Source organism: Rhinatrema bivittatum, chromosome 5 (assembly GCF_901001135.1).
Source record: "Rhinatrema bivittatum chromosome 5, aRhiBiv1.1, whole genome shotgun sequence".
NCBI lineage: Eukaryota > Metazoa > Chordata > Amphibia > Gymnophiona > Rhinatrematidae > Rhinatrema > Rhinatrema bivittatum.
In genome coordinates this window covers 128,623,843-128,643,812 of record NC_042619.1, presented here as the reverse complement: position 1 = coordinate 128,643,812, position 19,970 = coordinate 128,623,843, and the positions used below count along the sequence as shown (strand labels likewise).

At 46.1% G+C, this 19,970-nt stretch overlaps 1 protein-coding gene across 1 annotated transcript in view; it reads right to left on the bottom strand.

Moving 5' to 3' along the window:
• Positions 1–10,535: 10,535 nt before the first annotated feature.
• Positions 10,536–19,970, bottom strand: part of NUFIP1 (nuclear FMR1 interacting protein 1) — an 85,761-nt gene continuing 76,326 nt past the window's right edge. The window contains exon 10 of the mRNA XM_029602907.1: positions 10,536–11,067. Coding sequence (XP_029458767.1) covers positions 10,738–11,067 — 330 coding nt within the window. The 3' untranslated portion in view covers positions 10,536–10,737. The remainder of the gene's footprint in view (positions 11,068–19,970) is intronic.

The following is a 19,970-nucleotide window of genomic DNA, read 5'->3' as shown; positions in this document are numbered from 1 at the left end:
ATTCTCAGTTGGGGGAGGGTCCCTTAGGTTTCACTGCAGGAGAGCAGGGCTTGATCTTCTTTAAGGTAAATTTTCTTTTTTTCTTCTTTGCTGTATTTGTTAACACTATTCTACTGTGTGTGATAGTGTCCGCATCTGCTAGGAGACAGAGAGATGCTGAAGAGCTGAGGTTACTGCAGGGGTATATCTTGAGTGACGTCAGCTTTGAAATCGGACTCAGTCTCCCATCTGCTAGCAGAAGAGCACATAACCCACTGGTCCTGAGTCCATCTGGCTACACGCTAGGAGATTAGATTTTCATAAGGCATTTGACAAAGTTCCTCATAAAGTGCTTCTAGGAAAAGTAAAAAGTCATGGGATAGGAGGAGAGGTCCTTTCGTGGATTATAAACTGGTTAAAAAACAGGAAACAGAGAGTAGGATTAAATGGTCAATTTTCTCAGTGGAAAAGGGTAAACAGTGGACTGCCTCAAGGATTTGTACTTGGACCAGTACTTTTCAATATATTTATAATTGATTTGGAAAGGGATACAACGAGTGAGGTAATCAAATTTGCAGATGATACAAAATTATTCAGAGTAGTTAAATCACAAGCGGATTGTGATAAATTGCAGGACCACCTTGCGAGAATGGAAGACTGGGCATCCAAATGGCAGATGTTTAATATGGATAAGTGCAAGGTGATGCATATAGGGAAAAAACCCCTCCTGCTGTAATTACACGATGTTAGGCTCCATATTAGGAGCTACTACCCAGGAAAAAGATGAGGGCATCATAGTGGATAATACATTTAAATCTTCAGCTCAGTGTACTGTGGCAGTCAAAAAAGCAAACAATGTTGGGAATTATTAGAAAAGGAATGGTGAATAAAACGGAAAATGCCATAATGTCTCTGTATCGCTCCATGGTGAGACCGCACCTTGAATATTGTGTACAATTCTGGTTCCACATCTCAAAACATATATAGATGCACTAGAGAAGTTATAGAGAAGGGTGACCAAAATGATAAAGGGGATGAAATGGCTCCCCTGAGGAAAGGCTAAACATTTTAGGGCTATTCAGCTTGGAGAAGATATGACTGAGGGGGAAAATGATAGAAGTTTGGGTACTTGCCAGGTACTTGTAGCCTGGATTGGCCACTGTTGGAAACAGGATACTGGGCTTGAGGGACCCTTGGTCTGACCCAGTATGGCAATTTCTTATGTTATGTTGATAAAATCATGAGAGGCCTAGAATGGGTAAACATGAATCGGTTATTTACTCTTTTGGATAATAGGACTAGGGGGTATTCCATGAAGTTAGCAAGTAGCATGTTTAAAACTAATCAGAGAAAATTATTTTTCACTCAATGTACAATTATGCTCCGGAATGTGTTGCCAGAGGATGTGGTTAGGGCACTTAGTGAAGCTGGGTTTAAAAAAGCTTTGGATAAGTTATTGAGTAGAAGTCCATTAACTGCTATTAATCAAGCTGACTTAAGGAATAGCCACTGCTATTGCTGGCTTTAGAAGCATGGGATCTATTTAATGTTTTGGATACTTGTCAGGTACTTGTAACCTGGATTGGCCACTGTTGGAAACAGGATGCTGGGCTTGATGGACTCTTGGTCTGACTCAGTATGGCAACTTATGTTCTTATGACCCAGCACAGCACACAAGAACTGACTCCCTCCAGAAATCGGGGCACAATCTGACTTTCCCATTCCAGACCAGCAGTGGTCTTGCTCAATAGCAGTACTTGATGAGCTGACAGGGGAACAAGTTGTATATGGAACAGAGCAAGCCAAAGTGACATTGTTACACACACCACCCCCACAGCATGGCATCCTATGTTAAAACCTACTATGACAGACACAATAAGAGAAAGTCCCAAGGATCATCTGTCCCTTCTCAGCTAGTTTCAACTACCCAGTAAAAACTATGATTAGATTATAAACCCCTCTGGTGACAGGGTATGTAATCTACTGTGAAGTGCCTGAATGGCGGAATATAAATCTAATAAATAAATATAATTACAACTCTATGATGACATCATTCAATCAATTCTTTATCAATAAGGGAGTAAAATCAGGAATCTATACAGGAAGAGACAGACTCAACAAAGATCCTGTCCTTCTACAGAAATTCTCTCAACAATGAACCCAGGAATTTCCCCTTTTCATTCATCACACACACAAAAAAAAAATTCAAATACTAGTCACCTCAGTAACAGCAACATAAACACTTTCTATTGCCAGAGACATTTTGAAGTAACAAAATCCTAAAAAAAAAAAAAAAAAAAAGAGAATCTATGTAGCAAACCTGCTATACCATAACAGCACTAACTCCCAGGACTTGAATAACAGCAACCCTTCCTAAGATAGGGCAGCAATACAAATATTACTACAGACCTTAGAACACCAATACACCAGTCAGACTATAGATGAGCTGCTTGATCTGAACGCACCTATGCAGTTCCAACAACTAATGTTTGAACTGTGCAGGGCTCCACAGACACAAGAGCACCCTCGGTTCAAACAGCTTCTACTCTACTTCTACTGCGTGGGCAGCAGGAAGGAAAAAGCCCTAAGGTAGAAAGAAGAATTACAATTGCTGGCCAAGGCTGAGGTTGGGTGGGGGGGGGGGGGGGGGGATGCCTTTGCAAACCATGAACAGCAGGGTGAGTCAGAGGAGAACATTTTTTTTTTTTTGGTTTGTTTTGTTTTTTAGTTGCCAGCCCCATGTGCTCAGAGCTAAGGACGCCCCTGTCAGTTACTGAATTATTTCAGCATTAGCCTCTTAGGCATAAATCCATGATTTAAAAAAAAAAAATTAAAAAAAAAATTAAAAAAATGGTCTCCAGCACAGAATGTTGACACTTAGTGAGTACAAAAAGTGTTGTGGTTTTATTTTTGAGACTTAAGGTTGCTGAAAAGCTGAATGATAGATATACATGACCTTTATTCTCCTTGGAGAAATGTTCATCAGGGCCAAGGGAGCCAACCAGCCAACACATTCAGCTGCCAAGCAACCAGCGATGGGTTCCAGCGACTGGAAAATCTTGCGCTAGCTAATCTGATTGGCTGATTCAAATCTTTCATGGCAAGCAAACTGTAATTGTGCAGTCACACACAGCAGCCAAGTAACGAACCGGAATCTGGGTGTTGCACGTCTATTTCAGTCTTGAAAATGAGTCAACTCATTAAATTATAATGAAATAAAATTGTAAAATGATTATTTAGAACAAGATTTTTTTTTTAAGCCAGTGGGTATAAACCCTTTTTCAATAACCAGTGCACACTAGCAAAGAGATCAACCTCCGAGAGTCACATTCAAACACGACTTTAGCAGAGTGCAGACAGACTTTCCCTGGGATTCTGACAGTTCTCCGGCAGCAAAAGAGCATCGCAGTATTCTTTTAAGTGTCACCGTCTGTGACCCCCCAGCCGAGTGCTACAAAATCTCATGCTAATTATATTCCTTTCCCCAAAAGGTGCTCCAGCACGGTTAGGCAGACCGTACAGCGCACCAGTATAATTACTGGTAGAACACCAGCGCACACCGTGAACTTTATTAGTAAATTAAATTAAAATGATCCAGCGTGAAGCCTTAAAGATGTTAAGATAAGCAGTGCTCAGGCAGCCCTGCACTCTGACCAAAATCAGAAAAACTGGACACCATGACAAAAGTTTACTCAGTACACAGTCAAATTCAGTTAGTTATGTCCTGTACCAAGTTCTCATGGGATATAAAAACTGTGTTATATGGCTTGTGTATTTGCTGAATTACCCAAAGAGAGTCAGAATAAGAGAATGCACATATACAAATTATCACAAAGAGCATAAGAACATAACATCATGCCATACTGGGTCAGACCAAGGGTCCATCAAGCCCAGCATCCTGTTTCCAACAGTGGCCAATCCAGGCCATAAGAACCTGGCAAGTACCCAAAAACTAAGTCTATTCCATGTTACTGTTGCTAGTAATAGCAGTGGCTGTCAATTAATTAATAGCAGGTAATGGACTTCTCCTCAAAGAACTTATTGGATCCTTTTTTTAAAAACAGCTATACTAACTGCACTAACCACATACTCTGGCAACAAATTCCAGAGTTTAATTGTGCGTTGAGTGAAAAAGAACTTTCGCCAATTAGTTTTAAATGTGCCACATGCTAACTTCATGGAGTGCCCCCTAGCCTATTATCTGAAAGAGTAAATAACCGATACACATCTTCCCGTTCTAGACCGCTCATGATTTTAAACACCTCTATCATATCCCCCATCAGCTGTCTCTTCTCCAAGCTGAAAAGTCCTAACCTGTTTAGTCTTTCCTCATAGGGGAGCTGTTCCACTCCCCTTATCATTTTGGTCGCTCTTCTGTGTACCTTTCTCCATCGCAATTATATCTTTTTTGAGATGCAGCGACCAATATTCAAGGTGCGGTCTCACCATGGAGCGATACAGAGGCATTATGACACTTTCCGTTTTATTCACCATTCCCTTTCTAATAATTCCCAACATTGTTTGCTTTTTTGACTGCCGCAGCACACTGAACGACGATTTCAATGTGTTATCCACTATGACGCCTAGATCTCTTTCTTGGGTGGTAGCACCTAATATGGAACCTAACCCATGCTATAGTTACACAATGTTATTTTTCCCTATATGCATCATCTTGCACTTATCCACATTCAATTTCATTTACCATATGGATGCCTAATTTTCCAGTCTCACAAGGTCTTCCTGCAATTTATCACAATCCGCTTGTGATTTAACTACTCTGAATAATTTCGTATTATCTGCAAATTTGATTACCTCACTCGTAATATTTCTTTCCAGATCATTTATAAATATATTGAAAAGTAAGGGTCCCAATACAGATCCCTGAGGCACTCCACTGCCCACTACCATAAATCGTATTTATCTTTAAATATATGTGCCGGAATAATATCAATACATATATATATATGTTTAGTAAAACTATTCTTAACACCCACTTATCTTCTGGAATCACTTCCATTTTTAAAGATTCCATGGGTCATGTTTAACCATAAGTCTTGCATAGACAAATTAGTCCATCACTTCTTTTTTTGAAAATCTTTGCGTACTCTGTTGTATATAATTCTTTGTGCAATATTTAAATCTCATTAATAAGTATCAAAGGTATACTTCCTAATATAACCCTTTTGGTAATGTGAATCTTTCAAAAGTTCAGAGAAGCAGCAAGCCCGACATAGTGCCATGTCTTGCTGGTTGCTGCTTCAGGGGTGAATAAATGACGAGCATGTCTATGGAGCCTGCCGGCAGACTCCATAGACATTCAAAGAAGTGGATTGTTCTGGCACATATATATGAAGAGTAATGCCATCTATGTATTTGCTGACCAGGTTTCCCACCAACTACCAACATCATCACCAGCCAGCAAGTAGGCAAGACTTGCAAGAACCATTTCTCTGATGCTGCTGTCTTGAGACCTTTCGTTTGTGGCCTAGCAGCTGATGCCCTGCTACTGTGCCTGGGCCCCACTGCTCCCATCGACATCATCACCAGCTGCTAATAAGTCTTGGTCCTCTGCAGGGGGGTGCTTCTGAGGGGGCATTCCCAAAAGTGGTCACCCCATTGTGATCTCCTTTGTGAGTAACCTGATAAGCGGACGGGAAAGTAAATTTTCTATTGGTTATTCGATTATTAGGAATCGAGACAGCCGGGTGGGCGTGGGTGGGCGTGAGGATCGCCTGGTAACATGCCTATCAGGTGCGAAGGTGGTGGACCTCACGCGTCACCTAGATAGGATTTTAGACAGTGCTGGGGAGGAGCTGGCTATCGTAGTACGTGTGGGCACCAATGACATAGGAAAATGTGGAAGGGAGGTTCTGGAAGCCAAATTTAGGCTCTTAGGTAGAAAGCTGAAATCCAGAACCTCCAGTGTAGCATTCTCTGAAATGCTCCCTGTTCCATGTGCAGTAGCATGGGATATACTTAGGTTTTGGGTACTTGCCAGGTACTTGTAGTCTGGATTGGCCACTGTTGGAAACAGGATCCTGGGCTTGATGGACCCTTGGTCTGACCCAGTATGGCAATTTCTTATGTAAGTTATTGGGTATGACAGGATTGTTAATGGGTGAAAAAGTATCACTCACGTGAGACTAATGCTGAGTTGTAGAGATAGACGCCTAGTTGTTGGGTTTCATGCATTCTGTTTTTTAATTTTATGAGATTGTGTTGGCGGAGACAGTATTAATGCTGATTTTGGTTATAAGAACTCAAGTGGATCCCATCAGTGAGAATGGGGTCGGAACCTTGCTGCTGGGCCAGGGATTGTATTAATATTGTTTTTATATTTTTATTTAAGTATTATGTATTTCATAGAATGTTAGAGGGCTTCATCCTCTGGAAGTGCCCTCCGAGAAGAATTATGCCTGATTCAGAAAGTTGGTAACAGCCTGGCTCTTCTGCAATGCATTTAGGGGAGGACACAACTAATGAAGCAAACCATACCTTCCCAACCCAACTCCAGAATCCAGACCCAAACCACTAGGGCAAACTATACATGCAAGGATCAAGTATATTTGTGTACATCAGATACATTTCTTTATCTATTTCACTATCATTTGTTTTTTTGATCATGCTGCACCAGCAACAAGGCCATTGACTATATATACACACACACATACATCTGTTCATTTATCTAAAATTATGTAGGAAATATGTGTATTTATCATTTGTTCTCAATCTACTGTGGATTACCTGGCTTCAGTCAATGTCAATGATTTTATATGTGGTGTACCGAGACCATAATGTTCACCCACATTCAGTTTTAAATTTGCTATACAACACCTTGAGTGGTCCCATTCAAGAAGGCAGTTAATCTATTATTAAAGAAAATGTTTTTGTATTACTTTAAGCCACATTAGGGGGTTCCTTTTATGAATCCAAAAGGTAGGCATGTAAACGTCAGATTAAATCAGCGTAAATCTTAGGTAAGCCAGGATTGAATTGGCAGGAGGTGGGACAGGGACCCTCTCTCTCTCTGCCACAACACATACTTCAGGTACTTTTCAAAAGGAATTACACATGGACAAGTAGCATATATAGTAGCAATTTTCAAAAGTCCATTTACATCCATAAAATCCTTTTGAAAATTGCCTCCTTTGTGCATAAGGTGCATCCCTGGTTTTCCTTAGCTACATAAAGAGAATTCAACTCCTACAAATTTCTAAAAAACCTATGTAGTAAAAAAAATAAAACAAAAAAACCCCCCTGAAAAATAAAATTGACAGAGTTCCATGACCACTCACGGGTCAGCAGTGCCTTTGCCCAGGCCCCATGCATACTGTCAAAAGTCTCTTAAAGACACAAAGCTGTGATGTGATTTAAAAAACAAACAAACAACCCCCCACCCCAAAAAAAACAAAGCCATGAAAGTGAATGGAAACAGCAATTTTGAAATCCAGAACTGCTGCATATTTTTTTTTTATATTTCTTTGCAATTTTTGGCTGCTAAATGTGCTTCCACAAGTACAATGTATGAGAACATCACTCTAAAATGTATTTGACTACATTCCCTGACTAGCAATTACTTCCTGCAGTGAGCTCAGAGATCTACTATTCAAGGTGGGGGAAATAAATCTCCACTGAAGCATAATAATAAAGATGAGTCACCCAACTATTACACAGAAACGAAATATACACCATTACCACTGCGACAGGTTTTCTCCCCTTTCCCCACCCACACGTACTCCATTGCTGTGCATGCTAGTAAACTGGCGAAGAGTGAAAATGAGCTCCGTCAAGAAGAAGAAAGAGAGGGATTTGCATATGTACATCAGGATGGGAAAATGAAGGCATTTAACGAGGACAGCCAATTTAGAAACTTAATACTTTAACCTCAAAAAATGTACTCCCAAGCTATGCCAGAAAAATCAAACATTAACAAAATCTGAGAAATGTCAAACAGGAACTGCGTTTCCATTGGAGCCTGCAACATTTATACCACAAACTGTAGAGCTGAAGCAGCCAAGCAAATCAGCCCAAAATGTTTCCAGTGGCAGTCGGCAGAGGTCATTACACTGTGCCCTGGGAAGCTGAAAACTTTTATGGGCAATCCAAATTTACAAGCTCATTCACGTTTTTCTGGAACTCAAGATTAATATCACCAAATATTTTAAAGATAAGCATAAAATTGGAAGTCACATGCTTTCACTCTCTGGTTTTTCTTTTAACTTTTTTTTTTCTTTTGGGGTGGAAGGTCGCTGCAGGAAAAGGAAGTCAAAATATTTCCAAATGAAAGTTACCCGAAGCCCTGCCTATGGAAAACATTGGCCCTGCTGGGGGAGAGTTATGTGTTCAAACAGGTATTATAAGATGCTGAGATAAGTCAGCCAAGGGCCAGATTCCAGGGGTACTCACTGGTATGGTACACCTTGGCTAGGATCACAATTCAGTCACACACACACATATAGGCTTCCACAGATGTATTATTTAAAGAAGGGGGGACAGAAAGTCTTATAGTCTGGCCAGAAAGACAAGCATTCGTTGGAGAGGGGTGCTAAGTGGGCGTGAGGGGGGGCAAGATGAGCAGAATCAAATAGTTTAACTCTATTTCCTCTGCCATACCAGTACAAGAGACACAGACATACAGGGGCAGATCAAGCATTTTCTCAAAAATGACATGCACTTACCAAATGACCCCTGTAAATAAAATCCACAGTCACTTCAGACTGAAAAATACTCTCCTCGTTTCTTAAATACAAAAGCAGAATAATTTAAAATTAGCGTCCACTGAGTTTTTCCATCTTTCAGTTATAGCATTAAAATAGGCGATAAAGGGGGCAATTTTAAAAAGGATTTACATGCTTAAAACTGGGTTTTACGTATGCAAGTGGGTTTTTAAAAATTGCTTGATATATGCTACTTTCACACACGTTACCCCCATAGACTTTAGCTTCCAATACTTGCCCACACTGCCTGTAACTCGTGGCATATCAAGGACCAGCAAGCCTGTAATACTTGCACTTCTCTTCCCGTCTCTCCCTCATGCACTCAAAACCCAACTGGTGACCATGGCAGCCTTCAGCTGGCCTCCAAAAGGTAGCACACTGGTATAGGGGGGGAGGGATGAAGGGGAAAATGCGAGGCGAGGTGAAGACAACTGAGGGGGTAGGAAAATAAACAGCAGTGGTCAAATTTATCTGCAGGAAGCAGAATTTAAAAAGAACAAACTAAATTTCTCCCTAAAATATTTATTATGGACCATCGATGGTCCTCTTCATTAATGTTGTACAAGGGGAACAGATTCTCTGTTTCAATAAATACACACTCTCTCTCTCTACATTTTTAGTAATATTTTTTTTTTTTTTTTTAAATCTTGGTCTCAGGGAAAGCACCTTTCCAGCAAGGAAACAAATGTCATAGAACAAGGATCAGAACTCATTCTGGCTAACACCATGGGGGTCAGCCAACTTTCAGGCCGATACAGTACACGGAGTGCACTGTTAGCCTGCTCTTGGACGTGCGTTTTCCCTTACCCCTTATTCAGTAAGGGGAGAAAAACGCGCGTCCAACCCGCGGCACCTAATAGCACCCTCAACATGCAAATGCATGTTGATGGCCCTATTAGGTATGCGCGCGGGATACAGAAAGTAAAATGTGCAGCCAAGCCGCACATTTTACTTTCAGAAATTAGCGCCGACTCAAAGGTTGGCACTAATTTCTTCCGGCGCCGGGAAAGTGCACAGAAAATTAAGTCGGAGGTCCCGAAAAGTAAAAAAAAAAAAAAAAAATTGAATTCGGCCCGCGGCTGTCGGGCCGAAAACCGGACGCTCAATTTTGCTGGCGTCCGGTTTCTGAGCCCATGGCTGTCGGCGGGCTCGAGAACCGACGCCGCCAAAATTGAGCGTCGGCTGTCAAACCCGCTGACAGCCGCCGCTCCTGTCAAAAAGGAGGCGCTAGGGACGCACTAGTCACCGGATCTACCGCGTCACCTAATTTAAATAGAGAATCACGCGCACCGGCGAAGGGCTGGTGCGAGTGCCGGGAGAGCGGGCGTTCGTCCGCTCTCCTGCGGACTTTACTGTATCGGCCCATTTGTGAGTTAAGCCCTTAAACTGGCATCTATGAAAACTGCCTAGGGCCGAGTGCCTAAATTTTAGGCACCTACAACGTGGGCGGGGTCAGATCAGGGGGACATAAATTAGGCACCCAGCATGAATTTTTCAGTGCTAGGTGCCAAATTTTAGGTGCCTACATGTAAGCAAATAAATAGCTGCCCTAAATTTAGGTACCTCTGTTTTAGGCCTACAGTTAGGTGAATTTTAAGCCCAAAATTTAGGTGCTTAAGTTTGGCTGAAAATTCACAACCTTAGGCGCCCAGAGCACCTTGGTTAGTTGCTCAGCTTTCTTTGAATACTTACCTCTAAACAAAAATGTTGTGACCATTTTCCAGTCTACTGCTCAAAGTTTTGGCTCATCTTAGCTGGGCACTGCTATCTAAAACAGGACACCACCAAAAGAAATTAAAACCTTGAATAAATGTGAAAAGAACTGGCTGGGGGGAGAAGTCAAGATTTAAAAGCCTTTTAGTTTCACTTGTGAATGCCACAAATATTGCATTATTTATAAAATTAAGTACAACAGAGTTCCAGTAGCTTGGACAAAGTCAAATACAGCATTCAGGATTTAAATTATTTTGTGCCTGAACGATTTTCCAATAGTAACCAAAATATCTTGTGTGTTCTCATTGTCCCTCACAAACTGGACATGCTAAACTTCTTCACAGTTTAGAACAGGAGTTTCCCAGATCTCTTCCTCCTCTGCAGTGAGGACTCTCCTGGACGTCTGAGGGTGGGCAACTTCCTCGTTCCTCTCTCTTACTAATTTGTTGCATCTTTCTCCCGCCTGGTGCAGGCCAGTTCTACTGCCATCACTGCAACCTTCAGTCCTGTCCGTTTCTGAACCTTTAATGGCCTGCCCAACCAGACTGTCACCCACTGCACTGGCCTTCGAAACAAGTCCAAAGAAGTTATTCTGAAGAATGTGTCTGATGCACTGAAGGATTACGTTTCTTTCATGCCGTATGTCATTGGCCAATAACTAAAGAAAAACAACGAAAAAAAAGGGAAAAAAGTAATTTCAATTAAATTGCAATATCCAGTTTTACAGTTCTAGAAGCAAACCTTCTTAGAGAGTTTAACACAACTTAAAACAGAACATGGGAAGGGAACAAAACATGATTGTAAAACACCATACTAGGTCATTCTGGAGGATTCTCATTTCAGTAAAATTCACAAAAATAAGCTGCTTTGACAAGTAGTGAGAAACAGATATTCATGCCTGGCACCACAATCTTCAGCAGCTCTGCACACTACAAACATGTGCAACCACCAAAAAAATGGGTGCCCACACTCGAGCAATGGAATTTAAGCCGGCAACTTATTGAAATGTTAATAAATATTCAGTGATTCTTCATCATCCTTACAGAGATAACACAATCCACTCCCACACATCTGCTACTTCTGCTTTATCACTGAGACACAGTGCTGCCTCTTTTCATATGCAAGGCTAACAGTAAAGAGCATCTGATGAAGACTTCTGAGAATAGCACAATTGCTTACATGTAACGGGTGTTCTCCTAGGACAGCAGGATGTTAGTCCTCACATGTGGGTGACATCATCCGATGGAGCCTGATATGGAAAACTTTTGTTGCCCAGACTGCTATTATCCAAGTGTCCATGCAAGGTCCCTCTTCAGTCTTGTGACATAGCTAGCAGATGAGCGAAAAAATAAAATAGCACACCGGTGGTGAACCCAACATCATGGGGAGGCGGGCAGGATTCCTGAGGACTAACATCCTGCTGTCCAAGGAAAACACCTGTTACAGGTAAGCAACTGTGCTTTCTCCTAGGACAAGCAGGATAGTAGTCCTCTCATGTGGGTGATTACAGAGCTCCAGACTGCCCCATTCAACCAGAGAGACCAACAGCAGCCGAACAAGGTGCCAACGGGCACAACACAACTGCAGCGCTGTGGAAAAACAGGGGGCAGTCTGGTCCCACAGAAGCACTAGTAGAGAGAGTTGGGTTCAGGTCTGGAACAGGTTGTGCAGGACAGACTGATCAAAGGATATCTCTGTCAAGGCAGTAGTGAGCTGCAAACGTGTGGAGAGAACTCCAGGATGCAGCCCGGCAAATTTCAGCGACGGGGACCATAAGCATATGGGCCACTAATGTCGCCATGGCATGCACAGAATATGCCTTCACTCTGCTGGCCAGCTGGAGGCCTACTTGTGTATAGCAGAAAGCAATGCAATCCGCCAGACAGTTCGATAGGGTTTGCTTACCCACCACTGCCCCCAGCCTGTTGGGGGTCAAAAGACACAAAGAGCTGAGTGGACTGCCTGTGACTTGCTATATGATCAAGGTAGAAGGCCAGTGCCCATTTGCAGTCCAGTGTGTGGAGAGCCCGTTCCCCAGGGTGGGAATTTGGCCTTGGAAAGAAGGTGGATAAAATAATTGACTGACTAATGTGAAAATCAGTCACCACCTTGGGCAGGAACTTGGGATGTGTACGCAGGACCACACGGTCGTAGGAAAATTTTGTGTACGGTGCATATATGAACAGGGCCTGAAGCTCACTGACCCTGTGAGCAAAAGTGATCGCCCCCAGGAATATGACTTTTCCAGATGAGGAACTTCAGATCACAGGACTGCAGAGGCTCAAAGGGAGGCCGCATCACAGTCTTGATAAGACGACGTTGAGGTCCCAGGAAGCTGCCGGTGGCTGAAGAAGGGATTTCCGTTGGAGGAGACTCTGCACGAACCGGCCAACAAGGGGCTAGACAAACACTGGCATACCAGCGACATCCCGGTGGTATGCACTGACAGCGCTGAAGTGAACCCTGTCAGAGCTGGTCTGGAGCCCAGACTCAGACAAGTGTCACAGGTTCTGTGATATGAGGTCGTGCGCCATCCTAGCGGAATGGGCGCGCGCACCAACAGGTCCCGGAGAAGTGGGAACCAAACCTACCAGGGTCAGAAGGGTGCCACAAGGATCATGGACCCCCGGTCCTCCTGAAGCTAGTGGAGGGAGAAGACATCGCAGGCCGGATGGCCGGTCCCCACCATTAGGGAGCAGAACCTGCTCACCTTGTGGTTGAGCGGGGATATGAGTAGGTTCGCATTCGGAGTACCCCAGTGGCGAAAGAGGCCATCCGCCACCATCGGGTTGAGGGACCGCTTGTGCAGCTGGAAGGACAGACTGAGACCGTCCGCAAGCACGTTGAGGTGACCGGGAAGGTAAGTCGCCCGCAGGTACATCCCTTGTGAGAGGGCCCAGTTCCAGACCTGCACTGCCTCTTGGCAGAGGTGGAACGAGCCCGTGCCGCCCTGCTTATTGATGTACCACATCGTGACCTGGTTGTCCATCGGGATCAGAACTTCCTTGGATGACGGCTGATCCCGGAATGCCCACAAGGCGTACCGTATCGCCTGAAGCTCCAGAAAGTTGACCTGGCAACATGCTTCTGCAGCAGCCCAGAGGCCTTGAGCATGTAGGCTGTTTGTGTGGGCTCCCCACATCTGAGGAGAGGCATCAGTGGTGAGGGTCACTTGGGGTGGCATGAGCTGGAAAGGAAGCCCACGCTCTAAATTGGGGAGGACTTCCCACCAGGTCAGAGATAGCCTGAGAGGGTCCGTGACCATGATTGGAGCCTCCAGATCCTGAGATGCCTGCCGCCACTGGGACTGCAAGGCCCACTGAGGGCTCCGCATGCGGAGGCGAGCTAGAGGAGTCACGTGGACGGAAGCCGCCATGTGGCCCAGCAGATGGAGCAGGAGACAGGCTAGCACCCTCCTGCTGTTGTGGATGAAGGTAGCCAGCACGGTGAGGAGAGTCGCCCGGTCTTTGGGCAGGAAAGTTTTTGCTTGTGCTGTGTCCAACCTGGTGCCTATGAAGTCCAGCTGCAGGGACGGACAGAGGTGCGTCTTGGGGAAGTCTATAACGAATCCCACAGTCTGCGTCTGAACCGATATGGTCAGAACTTGCAAGGCTCCAGAGCAGGAGGCACTCCTGACCAGCAAGTCATCTGGGTATGGGAACACATGGACCGAACGACGCCTGAGGTAGGCAGCCACCACCGCCAAACATTTGGTGAAGACAAGGGAGGCTGATGCCAGACCAAAGGGCAGCACTCTGTTATGAAAATGTGCAGTCCCCACCAGGAAGCGGAGGTACTTCCTGTGGTTGGGGACAATTGCAATATATGTGCATGCCTCCTTCAGGTCGAGGGAGCAAAGCCAGTCTCCTCTTCGGAGGAGGGGGGGGATCAGCGTGCCCAGAGAGACCATCTTGAATTTCTCTCTTACAAGAAATCTGTTCAGTGCCCTGAGGTCGAGAATGGGGCGCAAGCCGCCATTCCTTTTTGGGATGAGGAAATACATTGAGTAGAACCCTTGGCCTTGTTGTTCACAAGGGACCAGTTCCACTACACCCGCTGTGAGGAGGGCGGAGAGTTTGTTTTGAAGAGTGACCAAATGGGAGGGTGAACCCCACGATGGATATGGGGGAGAGGCCTCTGGGAGCCTGCTGAAGTGCAGACTGTACCCCTGGCGGACGATGGAGAGGACCCAGGGGAACTGTCAGCTGACTTACGCTCCCCATAGCCGGGGTGACCCCTGGAACTGATCCAGGGCGTGCGAGTTCGAGCGGCAGAGGGTAATACTTCCTCTGCCGGTAGAAGGGCTTGCGAGAGCTTTGCCTGGAAGGTTTCCTGGTGGGGGACAGTCCTTCTGAGGGACTAGCGGATAGCTGTTGGAGAGTATCATGATGGTCCTTCAGCTGCGCTATTGCATCCCGGACCTTGTCCCCGAACAGATTCTCGCCTGTGCAGGGGAGATCGGCGAGCCTATCCTGGACCTCCAAAGCTGGAAGTCCGAGGCCCTGAGCCAAGCCATCTGCCTGGCGCTGATGCCCACAGCGGCTAAGCAGGCTGCAGTTTCAAAAACATCGTAGGTAGAATGCTCCTCGTGTTTCCCCACTTCCAGGCCCAGCGAGGTAATGGCGCTTCTTGCTGCTGCTGGGGGATGCCCTCCGCAAAATCCTGGACTCGCTTTCAGAGGTTGCGGTTGTATTGAGTCATGAAAAGTTGGTAAGCCGCAATGCAGGCAACCAGCATGGCGCCTTGGAAGATTTTCCTCCCTATGGCATCGATGCTCACGTCCCGGAGGAGCGAAGGCACACTAGCACCAACTGGTGGGGGAGCTGCCTCCTCTCGAACCCCAGTGCCTGCTGCACTAAGTAGGTGCCATCGGCCTTCCTATTAACTGGGGAGATGGAGATGGGGTGCTCCCACATATGGAGGAAGAGTTCCTTTAAGATATTGTGGATCGGAACTGCCACAATCTCTTTCGGAGCATCAATGAACTGGAGGACTTCCAGCATCTTGTGACATGCATCCTCCTACATGAGAAGCTGAAAGGGGATGGCTTCTGCCATAGTCCTGACAAACCCCGCAAACGACAGGTCCTCAGGGGGTGATCCGCTCCTCTGGGGGTGAAAGCTTCAAGGGGGGGGGTGGGGGGGTCGGAGTAATTGGAGGACGAGTCTGTGGAGTCATCCCCTCCAAGGGACATAGGGACCTTTTTCCTCACTTGGGCCCGGGCACTGAGGGCAAGGGCCATGAGGGACCCTGGCTCCGAGGGCTTCGGAGGGTGCAGGGGCACCGACAGCACAATGGGTCCCCCGGCCATTGCAAGCTGAAGGGATCCAGTAGTGGTTCGGGGAACCGTGGGCGAGGACGCCCGGGCCCGGTGGCCTCATCCTCCTCGGAGGACCCAAAGATTGGGATCGCTCTGTTGGAGGGCATCCCTGTCCAATGGGGTATCGAAGGCCCCTTGGGCACCAGTTGCATCAGTATGGTGCCAAGAAGGACGTCCAGATGCTCTAGCAAGGGTGCGAATATCGATGGCAGAGGCTCAGGCACCAGTATGGGGGCCGGTGGCACCGGCAGCTCAACGCTCTGCAGCGCTTTGAGCACCGCCGATTGCACCCTGCGGCCCAACTCCTCTTGGAAGTCCTGAATGGCCAGGACTGATGGAGTGGGACAAGGAATCACCAGCTCATCCTTGGGTCCCCGAGGTGGCACGGCGCCCTGCACTGGTGTCTGTGGGGGAACACCTCGGGCTTCTGGGGGCACCGGAGGATGGAGCCTCTGATGGCTGGGGCTGCTTCAATGCCGCCCCAGAACCGGGACGTTGTCTGGTGCAGTGTTTTCGGGTTCGCTTACGATGCTCGGCCCTGTCTTTCCCTGGGGCCAAGGAGGTCGATGACCCCGAGGTCTGGGGGAGGGGAGAGACCACCGAGGATCGATCTCCCTCTTATCGCTCCCTGGGGGTGCTAACCAGAGGGATCGCAAGGGGTAGAGGAGGAGACAGCTCACCGCGATCCTTGGGTGTTGAAGGAACTGACGCCAGAGTGGAAGACTTCGGGGTCCTGAAAAGTTTCTCCATTTTGTCGAGATGCGCACGATGCACCTTGGGTGTCATCTCATTGCACAGACGGCACCCCATGGACATCATGCGAGGCCCCCAGGCAGAGGATGCAATCCTCATGCGGATCCATGATGGACATGGTCTGCGGGCACCGACGAAAACTGGTTGACGCCATGAAAAAAAGACGACGGACACTGGAGGGTGGGGAGTCTGGAATCAACCGCAAGATCGAGAAAAATCTGAAAACGGACCTACTGTGCTGGGTGGGCACCAACCGCAAAGGGGGACCAGACGAGGAATTGAAGGGCAACTTGAAAAATTGGAGGAAAGAATTTGAAAAATTGGAGCTCCACAGACCGCAAAGCAACTGCACCACGCAAAAGAAGAGACTGAAGGGGGACCTCGCGTGGACGTGCGGATACTAGCAGGCTGGGCATGCTCAGTCTGCTGGCCAAAGTTTCTAGAAACTTTGACAAAAGTTTTCCATGCCAGGCTCCATCGGATGATGTCACCCACATGTGAGGACTACCATCCTGCTTGTCCTAGGAGAAACCACTATGATGTTTAACTCCACTGTGCACCTTCAACAGCTTCCAAAGAAGAATATTAGAAGTCTAAATTCCACTTTCTCCAGACCAGGAGTGACTACACCACATGTTTATGATAATTTTAAAAGCAGGCTAGGATCTCATCTAGAGGAAGGATAATTGCTAGTCTTAACAAAACAAGAACTGCCATCTTCATTTGTCCAAACATGGTAAGGCAACTTATCATAATATGGCACAGAGAGACAAAACAACTTGCTCAGGATTACACACAGCCAGCACAGAAATTTGAAGCTATATGTGTCTGGCACTCCTAGCTTAAAGCTCACAGCTTTGACCTTCTCCTCCACCAGGCACGGATTGTGATAATATATTCAGACCCGCTCCCTCAGGGCATGCAAATGATTGTGTGTCTTATTTCCAGCATTTCTTTAATTGATAAAATATTTTTGGAACATAGAAGCCCTAAAAACCAGATCAAACTCCAACACCATCCTAGGGTAGTTATGAGACGAGGTGAAAAGGCAGTTTAGGATAAGGATAATTGACAAAGCCTTTGAAAAAGTGCTCCCTTAATTACTTTTAATTAGCAGCAGGTGCTCATCTGGAGTGGAAGCCAGCAAACCCTGTTATGGTTCCATTCATTTCAAGGCAAGCACAAAGAGAATCTGCTGTACTACAAGAAACACAATTCCCTCAAGTACAGAACAGAATCTAAATCAAAAGACTATGCCACCAACATTAACAAATACCATTTTGGTTTTCCTCGGGAAGCAATGCTTTATACCAACAGAGTAACCTGGCTAAAGCAACCACTGGCGTTTTCTGCAATAAGTAGCTCATCAGTGAAGATCAGGATAACATCCGGAATTCTCTCTCATCCAAACAGGATCCTAATAAACTTTACAGATTAATTCAGAAACACAGAGCCAGCTATTGCTCGGGGGAGGCGGGTTGGGAGCTTAGCCTGGTAGCATATTTTTAGCACCTGGACTGCCTGAAAGCTCTTGAAGGGCAGAAGAAAGAAGGGGCAGTTCTTTTCTGCTTGTTCTGAACAGGCTCTGCCTGCATTACCAGATGGGAGGCAGCGCATCTCATTTCTCAGTGCTGTGCCTGCAACCCTACACTACACTTCTTTCATGGAGGGCCGACCCTCGCATCAGCAGCTGTGGGGGTTAAGGTCTGTCCATATCACTTCCTTTCACTTTTAAGGGGAGAACACAGTGTGCAATTATGTGAAAAGGAAAATATGCCAAAGAAATTAAAAAAAAAAGTTCAAAAGTTGATCATTTGAAATATATGCCTTGATGAGCTAGGTCAATGGTTCAGAATGATCTGTGAGGAGGGCGCAAGAGGAAATGCCAGAAGAAATAAAGTTTAAAAAAAAAAAGCAAAGCCTAATGGACAGACTCTAGTGCTTTGTTTCTTTCTTATATTATTTTTTTCCCAACTTGAAGCAAAATGCCAGTTCTAGGTGTGTTGGCTAAAAATCAGGAGGTATTAGTTTTACAAACACCAATCCTTGGGCAGCCAGGGGTGGGATGCTGAGTCCATCTATCTACACTAGGAAAACAAAATTATCAGGTAAGTAGTTTCTCCATTTCCTGGCATATAGCCAGATGGACTCAGGACCAATGGGATGTACAAAACCTACTCCTGATTGGGGCGGGAGGCTGCCCGCAGTCCGGTTAATACCACCCTTGCAAAGGCTGCATCTTCTCGGGCCTGTACGTCCAGGCGATAGAAACTGGAGAAGGTGTGCAAGAAGGACCACGTCGCCGCTCGGCAGATATCGAAGGAGGACAGCAATCTAATTTCCGCCCATGAGACTGCCTAAACCCTGGTGGAATGAGCTTTAACTTGAGAAGGTAATGGCTTTGCTGCCTCCACACAGGCTCCGGTGACCACCTCCTTAATCCAGCGAGCTATGGTAGCCTGTGAAGCTGGTTAGCCCTGCTTCCTTCCACCGTGAAGGACTGGTTCTGAAACTTCCAGATACCTCACCAAATGTCTACTGACATTCAAATGACGGAGGAGGCGGTATTCCTCCGTGTCCCTGTACTTATCTAGGGAAGGCAACGAAATGGACTGATTCAAATTAACTCTGAGGCTATCTTGGGCAAGAAGGATGGAATAGTATTAAGCTGTAATGCTCCTGGAGTCTTTCAGAGGAATGGTTCCCAACATGACGATGCCTGCAGTTCAGAGATGCGACGTACCAAGCATATAGCCACCAGGAACACCGTTTAAGGTTAATAAATGCAAGGAAAGACCATGCAGCGGCCGAAAGGAGGGCCCTGTCAAACATTCCAATACTAGATTAAGATTCTACAAGGAAACCGGCCACCATAGGGGTGGCCGAAGGTGCTTCACCACTTTCAGAAAATGGGCCACGTCCGGATGAGCAGACAGGGAGGTTCCATTTACCACGCCTCCAAAACAGGAGAAAGCCGCTACCTGCTCCTCCAAGGAGTTAAAGGTCAAACCTTTATTCAAGCCGTCCTGCAAAAATTCCAAAATAAGTGAGATTTTGACCACCCAATGGGGGGAGGGGGGAGAAACCGTGGTTCCTCGCACCAGGCCTCAAATAATCTCCAGACCCATACATACACTAGGAGCATAGAGAACTTCCGAGCGTGGAGTAAGGTGGCAATTACCGCCTCAGAATATCCTCGCTTCATCAGGCGAGCCCTCTTAAGGGCCAGAGCGCAAGACAGAATTGAGTCGTATTCTCTGGAAGGACTGATCCCTGCTATAGCAGGTCCCTGTGCGGTGGGAGGCGCAGGGGAGTCTCCACCAGGAGTCTCCGCATGTCCGCCTGGGCCAATCTGGAACTACTAGTAGGACTAATCCCCTGTGGTGCTTGACTCTGCGAATGACCCTGCCCAGCAGGGGCCACAGAGGGAAGGTGTATAGCAACTCTTCTTCCAGCAAGGTCTGAACAAGAGCATTGATCCCCATGGA